Here is an 18,146-nt window from a genome sequence, read left to right on the forward strand (position 1 = left end):
ATGAGATAAGTCTTCCTTATGAACCTGAATTTAATGAAAAAACTTTTAAAACCAAAGCTAGACCAATTCAAATGAATAAAGAAACTCTAGAATACTGCAAAAAAGAAATACAAGATTTATTACAGAAAAAACTAATAAGACCAAGTAATTCTCCTTGGAGTTGTTCAGCATTCCAAAAACATTCAGAAATAGAAAGAGGAGCCCCCAGATTAGTTATAAACTATAAACCTCTAAATGATGCTCTAAGATGGATAAGATATCCAATTCCAAATAAAAAAGATTTATTAAATAGATTATATGAAGCAACAATATTTTCAAATTTTGATATGAAATCAGGATTTTGGCAAATTCAAGTAGCAGAAAAGTAAATTTATAAAACAGCCTTCACAGTACCATTTGGACATTATGAGTGGCATGTAATGCCATTTGGACTTAAAAATGCTCCAAGTGAATTTCAAAAAATAATGAACGATATTTTCAATCAATTTTCAAAATTTATAATAGTTTACATAGATGATGTACTAATATATTCTAAATCTATAGAACAACAGTGGAAACATCTAGAAATTTTTGTTAACACAATCAAGTTTCATGGTCTAGTAGTCTCAGCTCCAAAAATTGTATTATTCCAGACCCAAATAAGATTTTTAGGACACAATATAGAAAATGGAACAATAATTCCTATAGACAGGTCTTTACAATTTGCAAATAAGTTTCCAGATGAAATAAGAGAGAAAAAACAACTGCAAAGATTCCTAGGCAGCCTAAATTATACAGAAGATTTCACCCCTCTCAATGAAGATGATTGTGAGGGAATACTTCCCCCCTGTCATTACCACAATATTTAACCAAGCCAAGAAGAAATTTCAAAGTCAAGACAAGAAGAATCAATTCAAGAAGAAGACAAAAACCAAGAAGAATCTAGAAAATTGTAATAAATTATTGTATATTATTGTATAATTATATTCTCCAAAGAATCTTTAGTGGGAAACCACCCAAAGGTAGCCACCCATGTGCTGTTAAAGATTCTCTCTCTCTCTCTCTCTCCAGAAAATTCCAAATAGTTCTTTTCTTTAGTACCTGCCAACCCATTCCAGATAATTCTCATTTCTTTTCCTTTGACCAAGCCAACTCAACAATTATCCATTTCCCTATTATAAAAAGCCACCTGTCAATACCAAGAAAAAGAAAAATCCCTCATTCTTATCTTAATGAGGTGTCCTCAATTATCATCCCATTCTCGAAGGATCCATTCCATAAGAATCCAACCACCTGTCCTACCCTATTCAGATTTCAAAATTCTCATTTCACATCCGCCACCTTTAAATAGGAAAGAAACTTCAAGAGGAAGGCATCTGAAAATATTCTACAGAGCCTCCAAATTCTCTTTAAAAATATCCCAAAACCTTCTTCTCTGAAAGGAATCTTCCTAAAAACCTTTTCTTCAATTCATATCCGAACCAACCATCAACCCATCTTTATCCATAAGCTTCCAATAATCCAGCCTTCAAAAAAAAAAGAACTATTTAGGTAATACATATTCTCAAAACTCTTTCTAATTTTCTAGTTTTATTTCTGTATAATTTACAAGTCTGTATCTGTAATATTTTCTAATTAAAGCTCAAGGTTTTGCATCTATCCATGCTTCGTTATAGTTTTAATATTGAACTTCTCTGAAAGGAATCTTCCTAAAAACCTTTTCTTCAATTCATTTCCGAACCAACCATCAACCCATCTTTATCCATAAGCTTCCAATAATCCGGCCTTAAAAAAAAAAGAACTATTTAGGTAATACTTATTCTCAAAACTCTTTCTAATTTTCTAATTTTATTTCTGTATAATTTACAAGTCTGTATCTGTAATATTTTCTAATTAAAGCTCAAGGTTTTGCATCTATCCATGCCTCGTTATAGTTTTAATATTGAAGAAAGATATCAATTGCTTAGAGTACATTTCACTGATTTAATCGCCAAAGAATTATTGTATTCAAGACAAAACAGACCTAGAGACGAAGAATATTGGGAAAATCATCAAATATTAGTTGAAATCAGAGAAGAATTTTTTAAAGTGTCAAAATTAAGTTTTGAGGAAAGGAACCCTTAGATCAGATTTCTAACAGAAGAAGAACGTGTAGGTTTCAAATTTTAACTTTTCCTAACGATTCTGAGTAGATTGAAGAAGGTTTTGGGATATTTTTAAAGAGAATCTGGAGACTCTGTAGAATATTTTCAGATGCCTTTCTCTTGAAGTTTCTTTCCTATTTAAAGGTGGCGGATGTGAAATGAGAATTTTGAAATCTGAATAGGGTAGGACAGGTGGTTGGATTCTTATGGAATGGATCCTTCGAGAATGGGATGATAATTGAGGACACCTCATTAAGATAAGAATGAGGGATTTTTCTTTTTCTTGGTATTGACAGGTGGCTTTTTATAACAGGGAAATGGATAATTGTTGAGTTGGCTTGGTCAAAGGAAAAGAAATGAGAATTATCTGGAATGGGTTGGCAGGTACTAAAGAAAAGAACTATTTGGAATTTTCTGGAGAGAGAGAGAGAGAATCTTTAACAGCACATGAGTGGCTACCTTTGGGTGGTTTCCCACTAAAGATTCTTTGGAGAATATAATTATACAATAATATACAATAATTTATTACAATTTTCTGGATTCTTCTTGGTTTTTGTCTTCTTCTTAACTTGATTCTTCTTGTCTTGACTTTGAAATTTCTTCTTGGTTTGGTTAAATATTGTGGTAATGACAAGGGGGAAGTATTCCCTCACAGTCATCTTCATTGAGGGGTGAAATCTTCAAGATTGTCTGGTTCTTCTTCGTCAACTTGAGATAAAGCTTCTAAGAGGTGTTTACGCATTTCTGCCTTGGTTGTTGCTCCTGCTAATCTTGACTGGATTTGCGACTTGGATAATGGGAATTCTGAAGAACTTGGTGTGGAGATTCTTGACTGTTGAGGGTGATTATGTAACCATGTTGTAATACCTGCTTTGGTGGCTTTTTCAAAACGTAAGTTTGCCCACCATTTTACCTTGAATTTTCTTGCTAAAGAAGGAATGGGATGAAATTGTGAAATGGTTCCTATGCAATATTCCCAACAGGAAATCCATGCTATGGAGAATTGGACAAAGAAGATTAACAGATTTGGTATTTGAGAAAAATATTCTGGTTCCATAAAGTTCTGGATGAAATACTGAAACCCTTCTTGAACTGGTGTTGGAAGAATTGATGGGATTGGTCCATACTGGTTCCACCATTCAGCGAACCAATTTGGAAACTGTATTTTTATTTGATCATTGAACAAAAAGAACCATGAATGGTTATATTGGTCATTTTGAAAAGTAAAGGTATTGAACCATGTTTTTTGGTAGTCCCAATAGTTATAGTGCTGGGGATTGAACGGTTGTGAGAATCGTTTCATAGTGTTAGGATTTTGTCCCCAGGTGGTGTGGGTAAGGACTTTTAAAATTTGACACTTGGAGTGAGAAATCCTGTTAGAATCATTTTTGTCTGGAGTATGAGTTATAAGGGTAGAGTTTGAATCTACTAGGATAAACTCATAAAATCTTTGGGTTTTTGTTTGAATTGAGGAGATAAATTGATCTGGTTTTATGAAAATTGATTGGGCAAAAGTTTTTTGACATGATTTTTCTAACTCAGGTTCTAATGTCATAATTGGGATTAAATTAGGTTTGTAGATATATTGGGGTTTTAGAGAAAGTGGGAATAGGTTCATGTTCTGACTGATTTTAGGAAGAAGAGGTTGTTACTGTTTGGGCATAGGATTTAACTGGACTGGTGGTACCTAAAACTTGGAATTTGTTTGAAAGATTACTGGGTGAGCCAAACTGTAATGGATTAACTGGGATTACTTTAGGAACTGAGGGTGTCATAGCATATGAACTTTTGATATAAAAAATAGATAATATAGCTTGCCATCTAGCAAAAATATGTTTTGAATCAATATTTTTGACATCTTTTTCTAAAACAAATTTTGCTGACTTACAATCTATTCTTAAAAGAGATTCTTGATTTAATAAATCTTCTTGGAATTTTGAAATACATAAAACGATTGACAAAATTTCATTTTTTATTGTTAAATATTTTTGTTGTGTTGGGTTCCAAGCTCCAGAAGTAAACCTGATTAGTTGTTCTTGTTTGTTCTTTTCTTGTTTTAATATTCCTCCATATCCTAAGTCACTTGCATCAGTTTCTACTATTTTTGTTAATTGGGATCTGGAATGTTTAGACAAGAATTTGCTGTAATCTTAGTTTTAATTGTCTAACTGCTTTTGTATGGGCTGTTGTCCATTTTGGAGTCTTTTTTCTTAACCTTTGGAATAATGGTTTGGCTATTATTATTATTATTATTATGATTATGATTATTATGATTATGATTATGATTATTATGATGATGATGATGATTATGATTATGATTATGATTATGATTATGATTATTATGATGATGATGATGATGATGATGATGATGATTATGATTATGATTATTATGATTAGTATCATTATATTATGCCGATTTGGAATTTCTTGTTTGGGTCAGATGGTGTGTTATGCATCGATTTTGAATTTAAAAGGAGCTTTAGGATTTAGAGGTAAATTCTTTAATAAGACGAATCCGTCATTTGAAATTTTCTTTGGTCAAGGACACTTGGGTGTGAAAGGGGAGTTGGGATGAATCACTATGTCAGCTCCTTTTATCATAATCTTGATCACTCATTTCATTTAATCTTCTCAGCATCCTTTATTTAGAGCGAGTGGATAATCCTATGACCACCTTTTCATTCACTGTAATCTTGCATAAACAGTTTAATAATTCTTCAATAGATTGGGTGTTGAACTATTAATTGAATGCTTCCCCTCTTTGTTTGATCTCTTTTTCCAAGCTGACATCATTATTTGGAATCAAATGGGTTGAGTGAGTTCAGGAAAGGGGTGGTTTTTAGAGTAGGAAAGGGCAATAGGATTTGCTTTTGGGAAGATTGTTGGTGTCTCAAGTCTCCTCTTTTTATCAGTTTTCTGATTTGTACTCTTATATATTATAGTTAAAAAGAAATGCTGATTTGGAGCAAAGAGTAACGTTTACAATTTCACTTACTTGAGGAGTTGCATTGTATTTGCTATGAACAACATAAATACTCTACTAGTAAATGGGTAATTCTTCTGGTTTCTTATTTAGCTGATGTCATTGCAGAGGAAGCTAACCGTGAGAACTTAGCTGCTCAATCTATTCATAGGGAGTTGTGTGAGGCGGATGAAGCAAATTTACTTGAAGAAGAAGGTAAAGGCAATACTTTTCTCCAGTTACACATTACTTGGCATGCTTATTAAAATATATGTCTGTAGTATTATTATTCCACAGGTGTAGTAAGTTAGTTGGTTCTATTTGTATATCAACAAAATTTAATATTTTATTAATGGAAGGTTGAGAAGTCCAAATTTACACAAAATTACAAATGTCGAGCTAGGGAGAATGCATGAATGTGAATTGAAGCCACAATTACCTCCTCTGTCTAAAAGGTGTTGGAAGTATATGATGTTGACGTTTCCTAGTTTTTATCTAACTTTTTGTTAAGTGTAGGATTGTGTAGATCTCTCTCTCTCTCACTCACACACACACACACACGCACCCACACACACACCCTCCCACACCCCCCCCCCCCCCCACACACACACATTGTTGTAGATTGAGCATCTATTTACGAAAGGATTGTGTAGGTCTACATAATGCCAATAGTAAGAAAATAAGAAAAAAATTAACAATAGTCTACCAAAAATAACAAAAAAATTTAAAGAAAATAAAAGGACAATACTAATCGCTAGGTAGACTGTTTTTCCACTATCTTAATTGTTTGCTTAATAACAGCCAAATAACCATTGTAAAAACATCAACATTATATTCTTCCCACTCCCTTTAGACAGAGGAGGTAATTGTGGCATCATTTCACATGCATGCATTCTCTCTCACATTGTTCTTCTTGTGTTTCTTTCCATGTACAACATGATTACAATCAAGAAATTCTTGTAGCTATATTCTTTTAGTTAATAATTTGGTAAATAATTCATGAATGGTTCTTTGTTTATTGAGAGGTCTTTCGTGGAAAGTCCCCCAAACTTCTAGGGTAAGGCTTTGCTGATGATGATGAATTGAGGCATCTTTCCTTCTTACAAGTAGTTTACACTCATTTTATGACAGATTTATGGTAGGATCTGCAAGATGTCTGATAACTTTATAACTCTAACCATATTTCTTGTATTGTTTGGAGTCAAGATATTTTCAACTTATTTTGATATTCTTTTCTTTGCAGATATGCACGTATTTGATTGTAAACCTATGGCAGATCCTTTGCATTTGGTAATGTTCAATGGGAATTGTTGTGATGCATTAATTCTTTCAACCATGTTATATTCTTAGCATATGAAACATGTGAATGCTTTATGATGCTTTGACATATAATTCTGTCTTTTAGGAGCTTAATAAGGGGAATAGATTAGTTCCTTTGGTTTGAAGTTGGAGTGCTTTCAAGATTCTGACTTCAACAGTGCATTTTGTGAAGCTCCTTTAGAGTGTGACTATTGGTATTTAGCCCTTTGTGAGATAAACTTTATAAGAGGGGGTACCTTGGTGTATGTCATTTGTAGATGACGTACTTTGCTTGACTAGAGAGAGAGAGGGTGATGCAGGACCGTGAATGTTATCCTAGGATGATAAATTTGAGATCAAACTGAATTAACATAAGCAATGCAAATATAAATCATTAGCTCATACATTCATGGATATGCAAGAGAATCCAAGTGATAATCAAAATAGTCTTAAGGTTCGTCATAATCCCATAGTAATAGCTATTCAAGTACTAACAATAGGTTCCAATGGAAGACAAGTCTTTCTCTAGCCTAGGATTTCTGTTAGAAGTTAATAACATATTTCTAGGCTCAATTTTAATGCAAAAATAGCCAAATAAGTGGTGCTGATTTATGGCAGCAAGTTAACAACATTTGGAGAGATTGTAGACTAAAAAAAACGGAAGGTGATTAGGGCTTTGAGTGGTAAGGATTGATGTGGTTCGAGTAGGGAAGGGTTAGGTCTGGTTTTTTTTATGGGTGTTAGGGTTAAGTTTCAACGGAGAAAAGAAAGTCGAAGGGGGTTTTGATTTATAGAGTGGATTAGGTAGGGTTTATGGATGTTTTAGAGGTTCAAGACAGAAATTTAATAGAGAAAGCGAGAAAAAAGATGTTAAGTAAAAAAATAAAGGGGAAATTATTAAAAAAAATTATAAGTAAGAACTTTTTTCGGACCTTAAGGGTCCGAAAATGTGTTTAAAAAAAATATTATAAGTAAAAAAAAATCGGATTTTCGGCCCTTTAAGGGCTGAAAATGTGCAAGAGGAGAGAGAAAATACTCTTTCTTAATTTTCTCTCTCTTCCTTTAAATATTTTCTGCCCTTTAAGGGTTGAAAATTTTTTCTCCTACTTTCACATCTTTTCCCTCCACTTTCCCTCGGTTTCATTCTTCTTCTACCGACAGAACAATTTCTTCTTCTTCACTTCCATTCACTGGTTTTCGATTTTCAACTAACAAAGGTTAAAAAAAAATTTACTTACATTTACATTTACTTAAATTTACATTGATCTTAATATCTTGATCTTAATCATGATCAAGATCGTGATCGTGAGATCTTAATCTTAATCAATGTGATCATGATCATGATCAAGATTGTAATCGTAATCATGATCATGATTGTGATAATAATTGTAATCATGATCATGAACATAATCATTATAATGATCGTAATCATGATAATAATCATGATGAAGATCGTGATCGTGATCCGCATCGTAGGAGATTATGATCACTATCTTGATCACAATCACGATCACGATCTTCATCATGATTATGATCATGATTACGATCACGAACATGATTACGATCACAATCTTGATCATGATCACGATCGTGATCATGATGATTAAGATCAAGTTCTCACGATCACGATCTTGATCATAATTAAGATTAATGTAAATTTAAGTAATTTTTTTTTTTACCTTAGTTGAAAATAGAAAACTAGTGAATGAAAGCGAAGAAGAAGAATGAAACCGAGGGAAAATGGAGGAAAAAGAAGTAAAAGTAGGAGAGAAATTTTCGACCCTTAAAGTGCCGAAAATGTTTAAAGGAAGAGAGAAAATTAAGAAAGAGAGAGAACAGATGAGAGAAATTTTCGGCCCTTAAAGGGTTGAAAATCCAATTTTTTTTTAAAACACATTTTCGGCCCTTTAAGGGTTGAAAATTTATAATTTTTTAAAATCTGGTTTTATTTTACGAATTAACTTTTTTTTTTTTTTGGTTTTTTTAATAATTTCCCCAAAAATAAATACCCACCTCGATTGAGAAATCGATAGAGAAAACAAACGTTACCTTTGACTCACTCTAAAATGGAGGTTAAAGCTCCAATTTCAATTTTATTCATCATTGAAGAAAATTACAGCAAGAAGCAAGTATTTATAATGTTCCCTAAACCCTAAATCTAATCTCAACCATCTAACTAAAATAAGGAGATCGAATGGTTGTAAATAAACTTAAAACAACTTAAATAAAATAAAAGCAGAAATACTATCTGTGTCCCAATCCCGTAACTTTATTTTCCTTGAATTTTCAGCCTATGAAAATTCATTAAAAAATCAATATAAAATGATCAAATTGCCCCTAAACACCTATGCTATTACCATAGGCTAATAAAACATGAAAATAACCTCAAATACTCATCCTAAACACTAAAATAGATTCATAAACATAAACTAAATAAAAACATGACATATGATGACCCAATAACATTCCAACGGTGCTCGTCCATAAACTTCACGTCCATACGCCATCCATCCACAATGAATCTAAGTGTTTTTTTCCTTTGGAACACTCTGAAGGGTATGCTTGTGATCAAGGGCGGAGCGAGGATTTTCTTGTAGTGGGGGCAAACTATGGTTAGTTGTATAGTTGAAGAACTTGAAGATGAATAGTTTTAGGGAGAAATTCAGAAGTTTTTTATTAGAAGTTGAAGAAAAGGATATTTAGGTCATTTCCCATTAGTATATGAGAAGGCCTGGTCAAGAGGCAATGTCATCAACAAAAAATTGAAGGGGGAGGGGAAGGGGGGGGGGGATTGGAGGGAGGTAAGGGTGTGGTAGTAAATGGGGAAAGAGGTGAGGGAGTGGGGCCAAATAGAACATGTAATTAATTGAAAATATAGGGGTGTCTCAAAGTTCTGTGGGGGCACAAGCTCTGCCCCTGCCTATGATGTCCTTATCAGAGGGTCATAGCAAAACTAGAGCCGTGGATACCACAAATCTGCGTTGAATTCATGTTCTCATTGCTTGTCTATCACAAAAAGATATGTAGGATAGAGCACACGCAGTGCAACTTTAGCAATGACACAGGAAAGAAGGGGAGTGAAAATTGATGGCCATGAGATGCCCTTAAACGACCCTTTTTTGCTATGTTGGATCTATACCCACAAGGATGGGGAGGATGCTGTTCATAGAATTAGAGCTGCATGGTTATAATGGTGGTGTCTTTTGCAGTGCCATGCTTTATAGAGCTGAATCTTGGGCAACAAAAAAACAAAATGTTCATAGATTGAGCATAACATAGATGGATGAGTGGAAAGACTAACAAAGATAAAGTATAAATTGACTCATTCATGAAAATATAGAGTAGCCTCAATAGGTGATAAACTTAGGGAAAGTACGTTTGTATGGTTTGGTCATGTACAACAAAGATTGATAACAACCCTAGTTATAAATATTGTGAACGTTGAAGGTTCTAAAAGAAATAGACGAATGTCAAAAAGGATATGGATTGAGGTAAGGAGAGCTGATATAGGAATACACTTGAAATAACAAGAGGTCAAGGCTTTAAACAAAATCGGTTGGAGTAACAAGATTCGGTCAACCGACCCCACCAAATTTTTGGTATGGGGCTTTGATGTTAATGATGTTGTCATTGTTAGAAATTGTTTGACATTCATATCTTGGTTTCTAATTTCATATGTAATTGTTTGATAATTCCTGTGTATTATGAAGGTTTGTTGCAACAGTTGTAAGAAACCGGTCAAGGCCAGTCAATATGCAGCTCATGCAGGTTAGGGCCTTTTTATCCTTTTTGTTATCAAAAGCTTATTATTATTTTTATTATTATTATTTGGGTTTATGTTGATACCATTGATTATATCATGTTAAAATCATTTTTTGTGAAATTTCTTTTTTAAATAAATGCAATTTATTGAGTACTTTCTTTTCATTAATAAAAAAAAAACATTCTTTGCGATAGAGAAATATATAATCCTCTCTTTTGCTGGCAAGGATCATTTTGTACAAGGTATCATGATCTTAATTATTGGCTTCTTGGTTTTTTGGTGTAGACTCCTTAAAAACTTTAACGGTTCATTCTTTGAGGATTTCTTAGGTAGATGAGACATTAGAGTAGTTTTGCTATATTTTGTGTTTAATTGGGTTGCTTTAGGGTTTTGTATATCTCTGTGATCAGGTTGAGTGGCCTTCATTTTCAATGCAATTTGACGTATCAAAAAATATTGGCGTAGAAAATGAATAAAGCATATAAGTATATGGAACTCTAATGGATCAAAAAAGTATATGGAACTCTCACATAATCTTTACTTGGTCCCCATAGACTATGTTACCATGTCAAAAGCAGCCAAACACTAGTGTTGTATTCATATTTGCATCATTTTATCCTATATAGTGTTTTAAAGTACCTAAGGCGTACTTGAGGCGTTTTGGGTTCTTGAGGCGAGGCGTACGCCTCAATTAATTTTAAAAAAAAATCCTGAAAAATATATAAAAGTTATAATAAGTTCAGAAGAAATATAAAAACAAATAAACAACCTTCAAACATCAAATAAAATTAAACATTAAAAATGTTGAGAAGTAGCAATGTAATATAGTAGCAAAATAGTAATGTATCATCACTCATAGAGTATCAAATATCAAATAAACAACCACTCTAGGCCTATGAATAAAGTTTTAGACCCTATTGTTAACTAGAGAAGAATTAAAAATTAAAAGTCATCTCCATCTTCTTTATTAGTAGGGTCTTCTAACGAATAGTCATGATATCGGATTCCTCTATCATCTTCTGGATCTGTCTCTATGTCTTCATAATCCTTTTCATCTATCAAATATAATGGGTTGGTTGCTTTGCCTTTGCCTTTCTTGTATCTAAACAAATTCAAAATTGTCACAATTACTATAAAATAGAATGGAATGAAGAAAGCTTGAAATTATTGTATAAGTATAATTGTGAACAACATAGACTAAACTAATTAATTGCTCACCTCTTGTCTTATGCTGACTCATTGGTCCTTCTCTCTTCCTATTATAAGTTGTTGATGTGGTCTGAGATGTTGGAATTGAAGAGGGTATCATTTCAATGTCCTCATCTTTGCCCCCGACATCCTCACCCTCGTAGGCCTTGTCGTCATCAATCCCATGATCCCCATCCTCATGGCCATGGTCTACAAGCTACTGATCATCCGACTCAATTGGCTTCACCAACAATGGATCTTCATATGTTTTCTCTCTTAATTTCAATTGTCTTTGCCTCAACTTCCTATTGTACATGACATAAAGCAAGGAGTTGAGCCTAGATTGCTCCAATCGATTTCTTTTCTTAGTGTGCACCTATTGATGGAGAAAATACATAAGTAAAATAACACTATAATTAACATATTAACAAGATATAAGTATGATAAATTACTTGATTAAATGCACTCCAATTTCTTTTACACCTTGAAGATGTGCATGTTAGGCTCAAGATTCTCACAGCAAAACTTGTCAATGCTGGTGTTGCATCTCCATAAACAATCCACTAATTTGCTATGACATAATTGACATTAACAAGATATAAGTACAATAAAATATTGAAATGTTAAAAACTTAATATATTGCTTGACATAATTAGAACTTAGAAGCAAAAAAATCTTTTTAAAAACTTACTAGGACTACATTTGTTCCAGGTAGATTTACAATCAACTTCTCCATACAACTATACAATCCATATTTGATTTCATGGTGGGTAGAGAAGTTGGGCTCATAATGGTATTGGTGGTTCAAGTAATATGCCGCGGCATGAAGATGACAATGCAAGTGAAAGTCCCATCTCTGATCAACTATCTCCCATATGGGTTTGTATTTGTCTTCATCACCAACCAAATTTTTTTTGCAATGTCTTATTTTGCAGTATCCATGGACCCATAAATGAAACCCATTGCCGGCACTTTCTCCGAATCCACTATTCTCAAAACACCTACTAAGGGCTTTGTGGTCTTTATTGCAAAAGCAATATCAGAAAAAAAAAAACTTTTGTCTTTCAAAACAAATTTTTTTACTTCTTTTCCTTCTTTCTTTTTTGTCGAAGAACTTGTAGTCCACTTTTCAGATGCAAACATGACTTCAAGTGGTTGTTTACATTGCATCACGCTCTGCAATGTTAAGTAAGCAATGGCGAATCGAGTCATCGCAGGTCGAACAATTTCTTTTTTTGAGTAGCTTCTCATCAAAGCTAACACCATCCATGAACATAAATAAAATTCACCACATTTTTTGCATTATTTAATGCAAGAGCATGTCTAGGTTGCTTGCCAATTTCCTCAAGCATCAAGTCGATGCAATGGGCTGTGCATAGAGTCCAATACAATCTTTTTCTTTTCTCCGTTAACATTGTCCCAGTTGCCTTAATATTAGAAGTATTATCTGTAATAGCTTGTACAACTAACTCCTCCCTAACCTCCTCAACAACCGCATCTAACTTCGAACATCTAATTAGCATCTTTAACCACATTAAATGCATCAATGGATCTTAAAAACATACTCCATTCAGGATTATTTATGAGGAAGTTAATCAACTGTTGTCTCCAAATATCCTTCTAACCATCCGCCATAATGGTAACCCTTGATTGTATCCAAGTTTTTTTGTATTCATCCATCGTCTTATCTACGATTTTCACCTCTTCTTTGAAAATCCAAGTACACATCTCATATCCAATTGGTGGCTTCAAACCCCTCCCATAACTACCAATTGCACGTACCATGTTGACAAAAGAGCGACTATTACATACATAGAAAGAAATGACATTTAAAAAAAAAAACCTCCCAATGTCTAAGTAAACTTGGTTTCTCATTTCTTTTTGATTTGTAATCGGATTTAGAGTAAAGAATTTTCACCATCTTCGTCAACATTTACAACATACCTATCCATAGGTCCCCTAACCCCTCTTGAAGAAACAACTCCAAACTCCGAATAATCTCCCCCCCCCCCCCCCCCCCCCCCTCCTTCCCCACACTACTACCTCATCCAATACCCGGTGCGGAGCCAACATCTTCTATAGGGATACCAAAATATGCTCCTTCATTAGCCAAGTTTTCAAAATGTCTTTGAATCATGGTCTTCTTTTCTTACCCCTTCATTAAGTAATCTTTCCTTTTCTTTTTCACATCTTCGGGTACACGTGGGCATGGAGCAACATTTTTTCTTGTACACGCAAGGTGATCTTTCAACCTCTTGACTCCACCCGTTACAGATTTCGAACAATATCATTGAATTAGGTCCATCAACTTCAATCCCATGCTTCCAAGCATGGTCTTTTCTATTACCCCCACTTTTTTTCCCTTCTTTACCACTTCCTCTAGGCATTTCTATCAACCATCATCAACAGTCAACCATCATCATTCATTAACCACCATCAACATTCAACAACATTCAAGTATTCAACCATCATCAACCACAACCACAATCATAATTCATAAATAGGTAGGATAGAACAAGAAACTAAAGAATCAAAAACACAAACAAGAGAGACATGAGTTTTTTTTTTTTAAAAGGTAAAAAGTTCAAGAATGTACATAGAAAAATGACATACATCAAAACCTTTGCAAATCCTTAATTTCTTAGTTCCATTTGATCACAATCTTCGTAAGAAAGTTGTAGGAACCGACGGATTTGAATTCGGATGAGTATTGATGTCTCTAGGAAGAAATCTTGATGTAGGGGAGATTTTAGGGTTTCAAAGAGAGATTTTGAGGGATCTCTTAATAATCTAAGTTTAGAAGACAAAAAACAGTCCTATTAGTAAGGTTATGTAAATAAGAGACATTTGGGGGGGGGGGGGTATTTGTGTAAAATAAAGCAAAAAGAAAAAGATACACCCTGCTGCTTAAGCCTTACTAACAGTGGATTGAGGCTTAAGCCTTGAGGCATGAAGCCTATGCTTCGAGGCGTAAGTTTTTTAAACACTGATCCTTTAGTGTTCTGCTGTGCTTGGCTGTAGAAGGATATCTAGATACCACCTGCTGCTTCTTTTAATCAGAGGCAGTAATAGGCCTGTCATGTTCATATCCAAATTCGTTATCGGAGTATTAATATTTGTTGTCCTTGTGTTCTGAGTTCTGACATTCATTTATTTCTGAGACCAAAACCTTCAACACGTTTTTAGTGGATATGTTGCTTCATGAAAATGAATTTTTGTTATTTTTGCAGAACGTTGTAGGTCATTAAATTCTAGAGAAGAAACTTTCTTGGAACTTGATGGCGGTGCAGGACATAAGAAACCTCCAAGGAAGGGGAGGAAAAAGTTACAAACAACGCATGAAAGTATCCTATTCCTTTTTTTAAATTTATAAACTGGATTGATGGTTAGTGTGTTTTGCTTTCTTTGGTTTATCTTTTATGCCTTTGTGATTTTGATTTTCTTTTACTACTTAAAAGTAAAGTTTGAATATGTTTAGAAACATTTCCCATGATATGCAGCCTCTGATTAGAAGCATTTCTTTGGATGTTGTAGAGTTTCTCACTTCTTCTTAATGGGATTCAATGTTGTTAAAATTGAAGTTAATCGTAAAATCCCAAGTGGTTGAATTTAAAATTGGATTCACGTCACTAAATGGAGATTCTAACCAATCAGAATAAAAAAATTTCCACCCAAGTTTATATGTATCCATTTTTATAATCCATACCATCTCTTTGTATCCCAAAATTTGTGGCCCGATGAATGATTCTTCTTCCTTTATTCAATTATATCTAAAACCATGTCCTTTGTTAACTCTAGCATTTTCATATCCATTCCCAGTCTCTCACTACTTCAGTCCACATTCTTTTCGGTCTTGATATTATATTAACTCTAGATGGGGTTGAACAGCAAAAAAGGTTTCATGTTGCCGTCTGGTAGTTGTCAAATAACTTGTATACTTCAATTATTGTCTTCAAATAATATTATAAATAATTAAATAATAATAGTGTAACAAATTTTCATGCCTACATTTTTTTTTTTGAATTGTTGTGATAGACACCTCATTTATTTGTCAGAGACTAACACATGTATTGAATTGACATTTCATGCCTTTTCTTATTAAATGAAGAAAAATAAGCAATTTTTTTTTTTTTATATACTTGTACTTGGTTCCATATGGACCCTGGATTATAGAGTCTGGATCAAATGTACGATTCACTATGAACAGTATGATTTATAGATTTTTGGGATTTTGATGTGATTCATGCTGGATTTGCTAAAACGTTCAATGGATCTACTTGAATCAAATATCATGCAATGCGGTTTAAATCGTAATTGCATGGAGCCATGGATCTAAGCCTAACAACAGTTTTGGGGTTTGTTTGACCTTTCTGCTTTATGACTATTTATGGGGTTATTTGCATGGTTACTATTTGGCCTTAACATCCTCTTGACCAAGCCACAACAGTTGGAGAGCAAGAAAGGTCTGAGTCTATAGATGCGGATGATACTGCTACTTCAGAGTCAAATGTGAATGATCAAACTGGAAGGCCTCTGGTTGCTATAGAGGCAAAAAGTAAATACATTTTACCGCCAATTATTGGATTCTTATCTCTATTCAAACCTTTTAAAACATGCTTCACAGTTTATTTTGTTTCTTTCCCTTGAAAACCATTGAATGGAGGATCTTGGATTTTTTAGCTGACACCAAATCTTTGGGATAAGATGATGACCTTGAAAACTGTTGCTGTTCTGCTTGTCATGCAATTTTACCTGTGTATTGGTAGTTGTAACATCATTTGTAATGTGAATCTCTTTATACTGAATAAATGTTTCTTATGATATTTTAAAAGTTTAGTTCTCTGTTCAATTACGCTAAGTATCCAATGGGCTGTCTGCTATTTAGCAATTTGGTACTGTATTCTCTCGTAGTTCTATTTGTTGTAGTTATATTTTGTATTGTTATCTATTGATATGATTTATGTGGGGAAAAAATGGCATGCATAATAATGATCATAAAAACTTTTTTGAGCGTATGGTAATCATAGTGTTATACATGCTGTATCAAGTCTGCCTTCTGTAATCTGGATTATTGTTATCCCGAACTAACTCAGGTCTGTAACTTTAGTTTTAAGTAACACTGTTATCAAACTTCTAGGCTAAGATTTTGTAATCAGTATATAAGGAAAACAATGTCAGTTGGACAATGTTGTACTTGTTGAATGTGCTGTATGAATTATTGATATTTTGTCGTTGATGAATCTTACCATTCCTTAAATAAGCCTTCTGTTGAGCATGAAGGGATAGGTGTTCATGTTATTTTTTCATTGAATGCGAATGGATTACTCATTGTTTGTTAAAACACTTAAATATATTTTAGAAATTTACTTTATTTTGTTTTAGCTAAAATGATTTATGTTCTGTACATTTTTCTGAAACCAAACCTTTTTGTCCTTTTATGTGTTTAAAAAAATATATATTATTGTTAAGATGTCTGTCACATATGTTTCTTGACCTCATGAGCGTTAACTTAGTATTTCTCCATAGCAAAATTATACTTTAGTTTAATGCTAATTTAAACTCATTGTTTGCAGTATGCTCACCGCAGAACTTCTGAAAGACAAAAAAATGTTATCTATAAATTCATTTAGGAGTATCTGAATCTAAGTCAAACATTCTTATGAACTTAAGAGTTTCTAGTTGAATGCAGATCCTCTATTCCTGGGAGTCAATTTGAAAACCCAACTCTTTCAGACAAATTAACAGGTGTCCCTACTAAGTAAAGCCCTCATTTATTTTCCTGGTTTTTAGTCTCCAATAGTTTAGGACTGTTATTTGATGATTTCATCTTCAGGTGGACTTCCCTAGTTTGTATTTGTATTTCTTTTTCCTATTTTTGGTTGCTTTGGGTGTTTCTCACTCTTAGGCCTCATTTCATTTTTTCCTCTCTGTTCCTTTTTCAGTAAAAAATCTTTTTTATGGGTAAAAGAGCTAGCATCCTTATTTAGACCATCTATGGGACATGTGCTGTTAATGTGTCTGAAGGAGTAGGTTTTCCAGCTGAACTCTTCGGAGTCGAGGATCCAGTCTAGTATCTTGTTCTTTATCTTAGCCATTAATTGGATTCTCTAATTTAATACACCTATTGTTTAGTCAATTGCCGCTTTATTTACATGACTATTTTCATTCTCTGGAATGTTTGTTAAGTTTTAAGCATGATCTTATTTCTGTTTCTTAGCATTGCTTCCAGTTTGATGATGTCAAATGAAAAGTTTTCTGTGAGCTTGTTGATTAGGATACCGATAGAAAAAGGGTTGTTGATTTGGATCCTTGTTTATTTTCTAGTTACAATTTTCTCGTTCAAGTGAAATACTTATTATCAATATTAATTAGTTGAAACTGACTCATTCTGTACCTCAACCCTCCAGGAAATTCATCTTCTATAGATGGGGCCTCTCCAGTGGATGGTTCTGTAGTTAGTCCTGGAAGTACAAACTACTCTGCAAGTTTAATGTCTCCTTCAGAAAAGCGCACTAAGCTGTATGTTCGCTACACCTCTGTGATAAGTACAATTGAGATTTTGAATCATAATCTGCATGCTTTTGTAGCCTTGATAATGTAACTTTAGTTACTTAGGTGAATTATAATGTTGAGTCATTTCATCTCATTATGGTATCAAACTACAGAAACATGTGCTGCATGTTCTCTTTTGTTCCTGATGTAAATGATTTATTTCTAGTCGGGTCATTGTTATAGCCCTGGAGCTTAAAAGCTTCTAGGAGGCCATACTTTTTAAAGGGTAATGCTAGTCTCTTAGTTTTCTATAGAAGTT

General features: G+C 33.6%; 1 protein-coding gene across 8 annotated transcripts in view; it reads left to right on the plus strand.

The window, feature by feature from the left end:
• Window positions 1-18,146, plus strand: part of LOC147395919 (uncharacterized) — a 36,906-nt gene that overhangs the window by 15,043 nt on the left and 3,717 nt on the right. For 4 of the 8 annotated variants that reach the window (XM_086450809.1, XM_086450808.1, XM_086450811.1 and 1 more), the window contains 6 exons: window positions 5,215-5,301; window positions 6,329-6,375; window positions 10,095-10,152; window positions 14,566-14,679; window positions 15,774-15,890; window positions 17,743-17,854. In XM_086450809.1, coding sequence (XP_086306935.1) covers window positions 5,215-5,301; window positions 6,329-6,375; window positions 10,095-10,152; window positions 14,566-14,679; window positions 15,774-15,890; window positions 17,743-17,854 — 535 coding nt within the window. Of the gene's footprint in view, window positions 1-2,895; window positions 3,015-5,214; window positions 5,302-6,328; window positions 6,376-10,094; window positions 10,153-14,565; window positions 14,680-15,773; window positions 15,891-17,742; window positions 17,855-18,146 lie in introns of those variants that run through there. The other 4 variants (XM_086450814.1, XM_086450813.1, XM_086450810.1 and 1 more) reach the window with 3 other exon arrangements.

This window comes from Akebia trifoliata, chromosome 8, assembly GCF_017979445.1.
Source record: "Akebia trifoliata isolate Shusen 1 chromosome 8, ASM1797944v1, whole genome shotgun sequence".
Taxonomy (NCBI): domain Eukaryota; kingdom Viridiplantae; phylum Streptophyta; class Magnoliopsida; order Ranunculales; family Lardizabalaceae; genus Akebia; species Akebia trifoliata.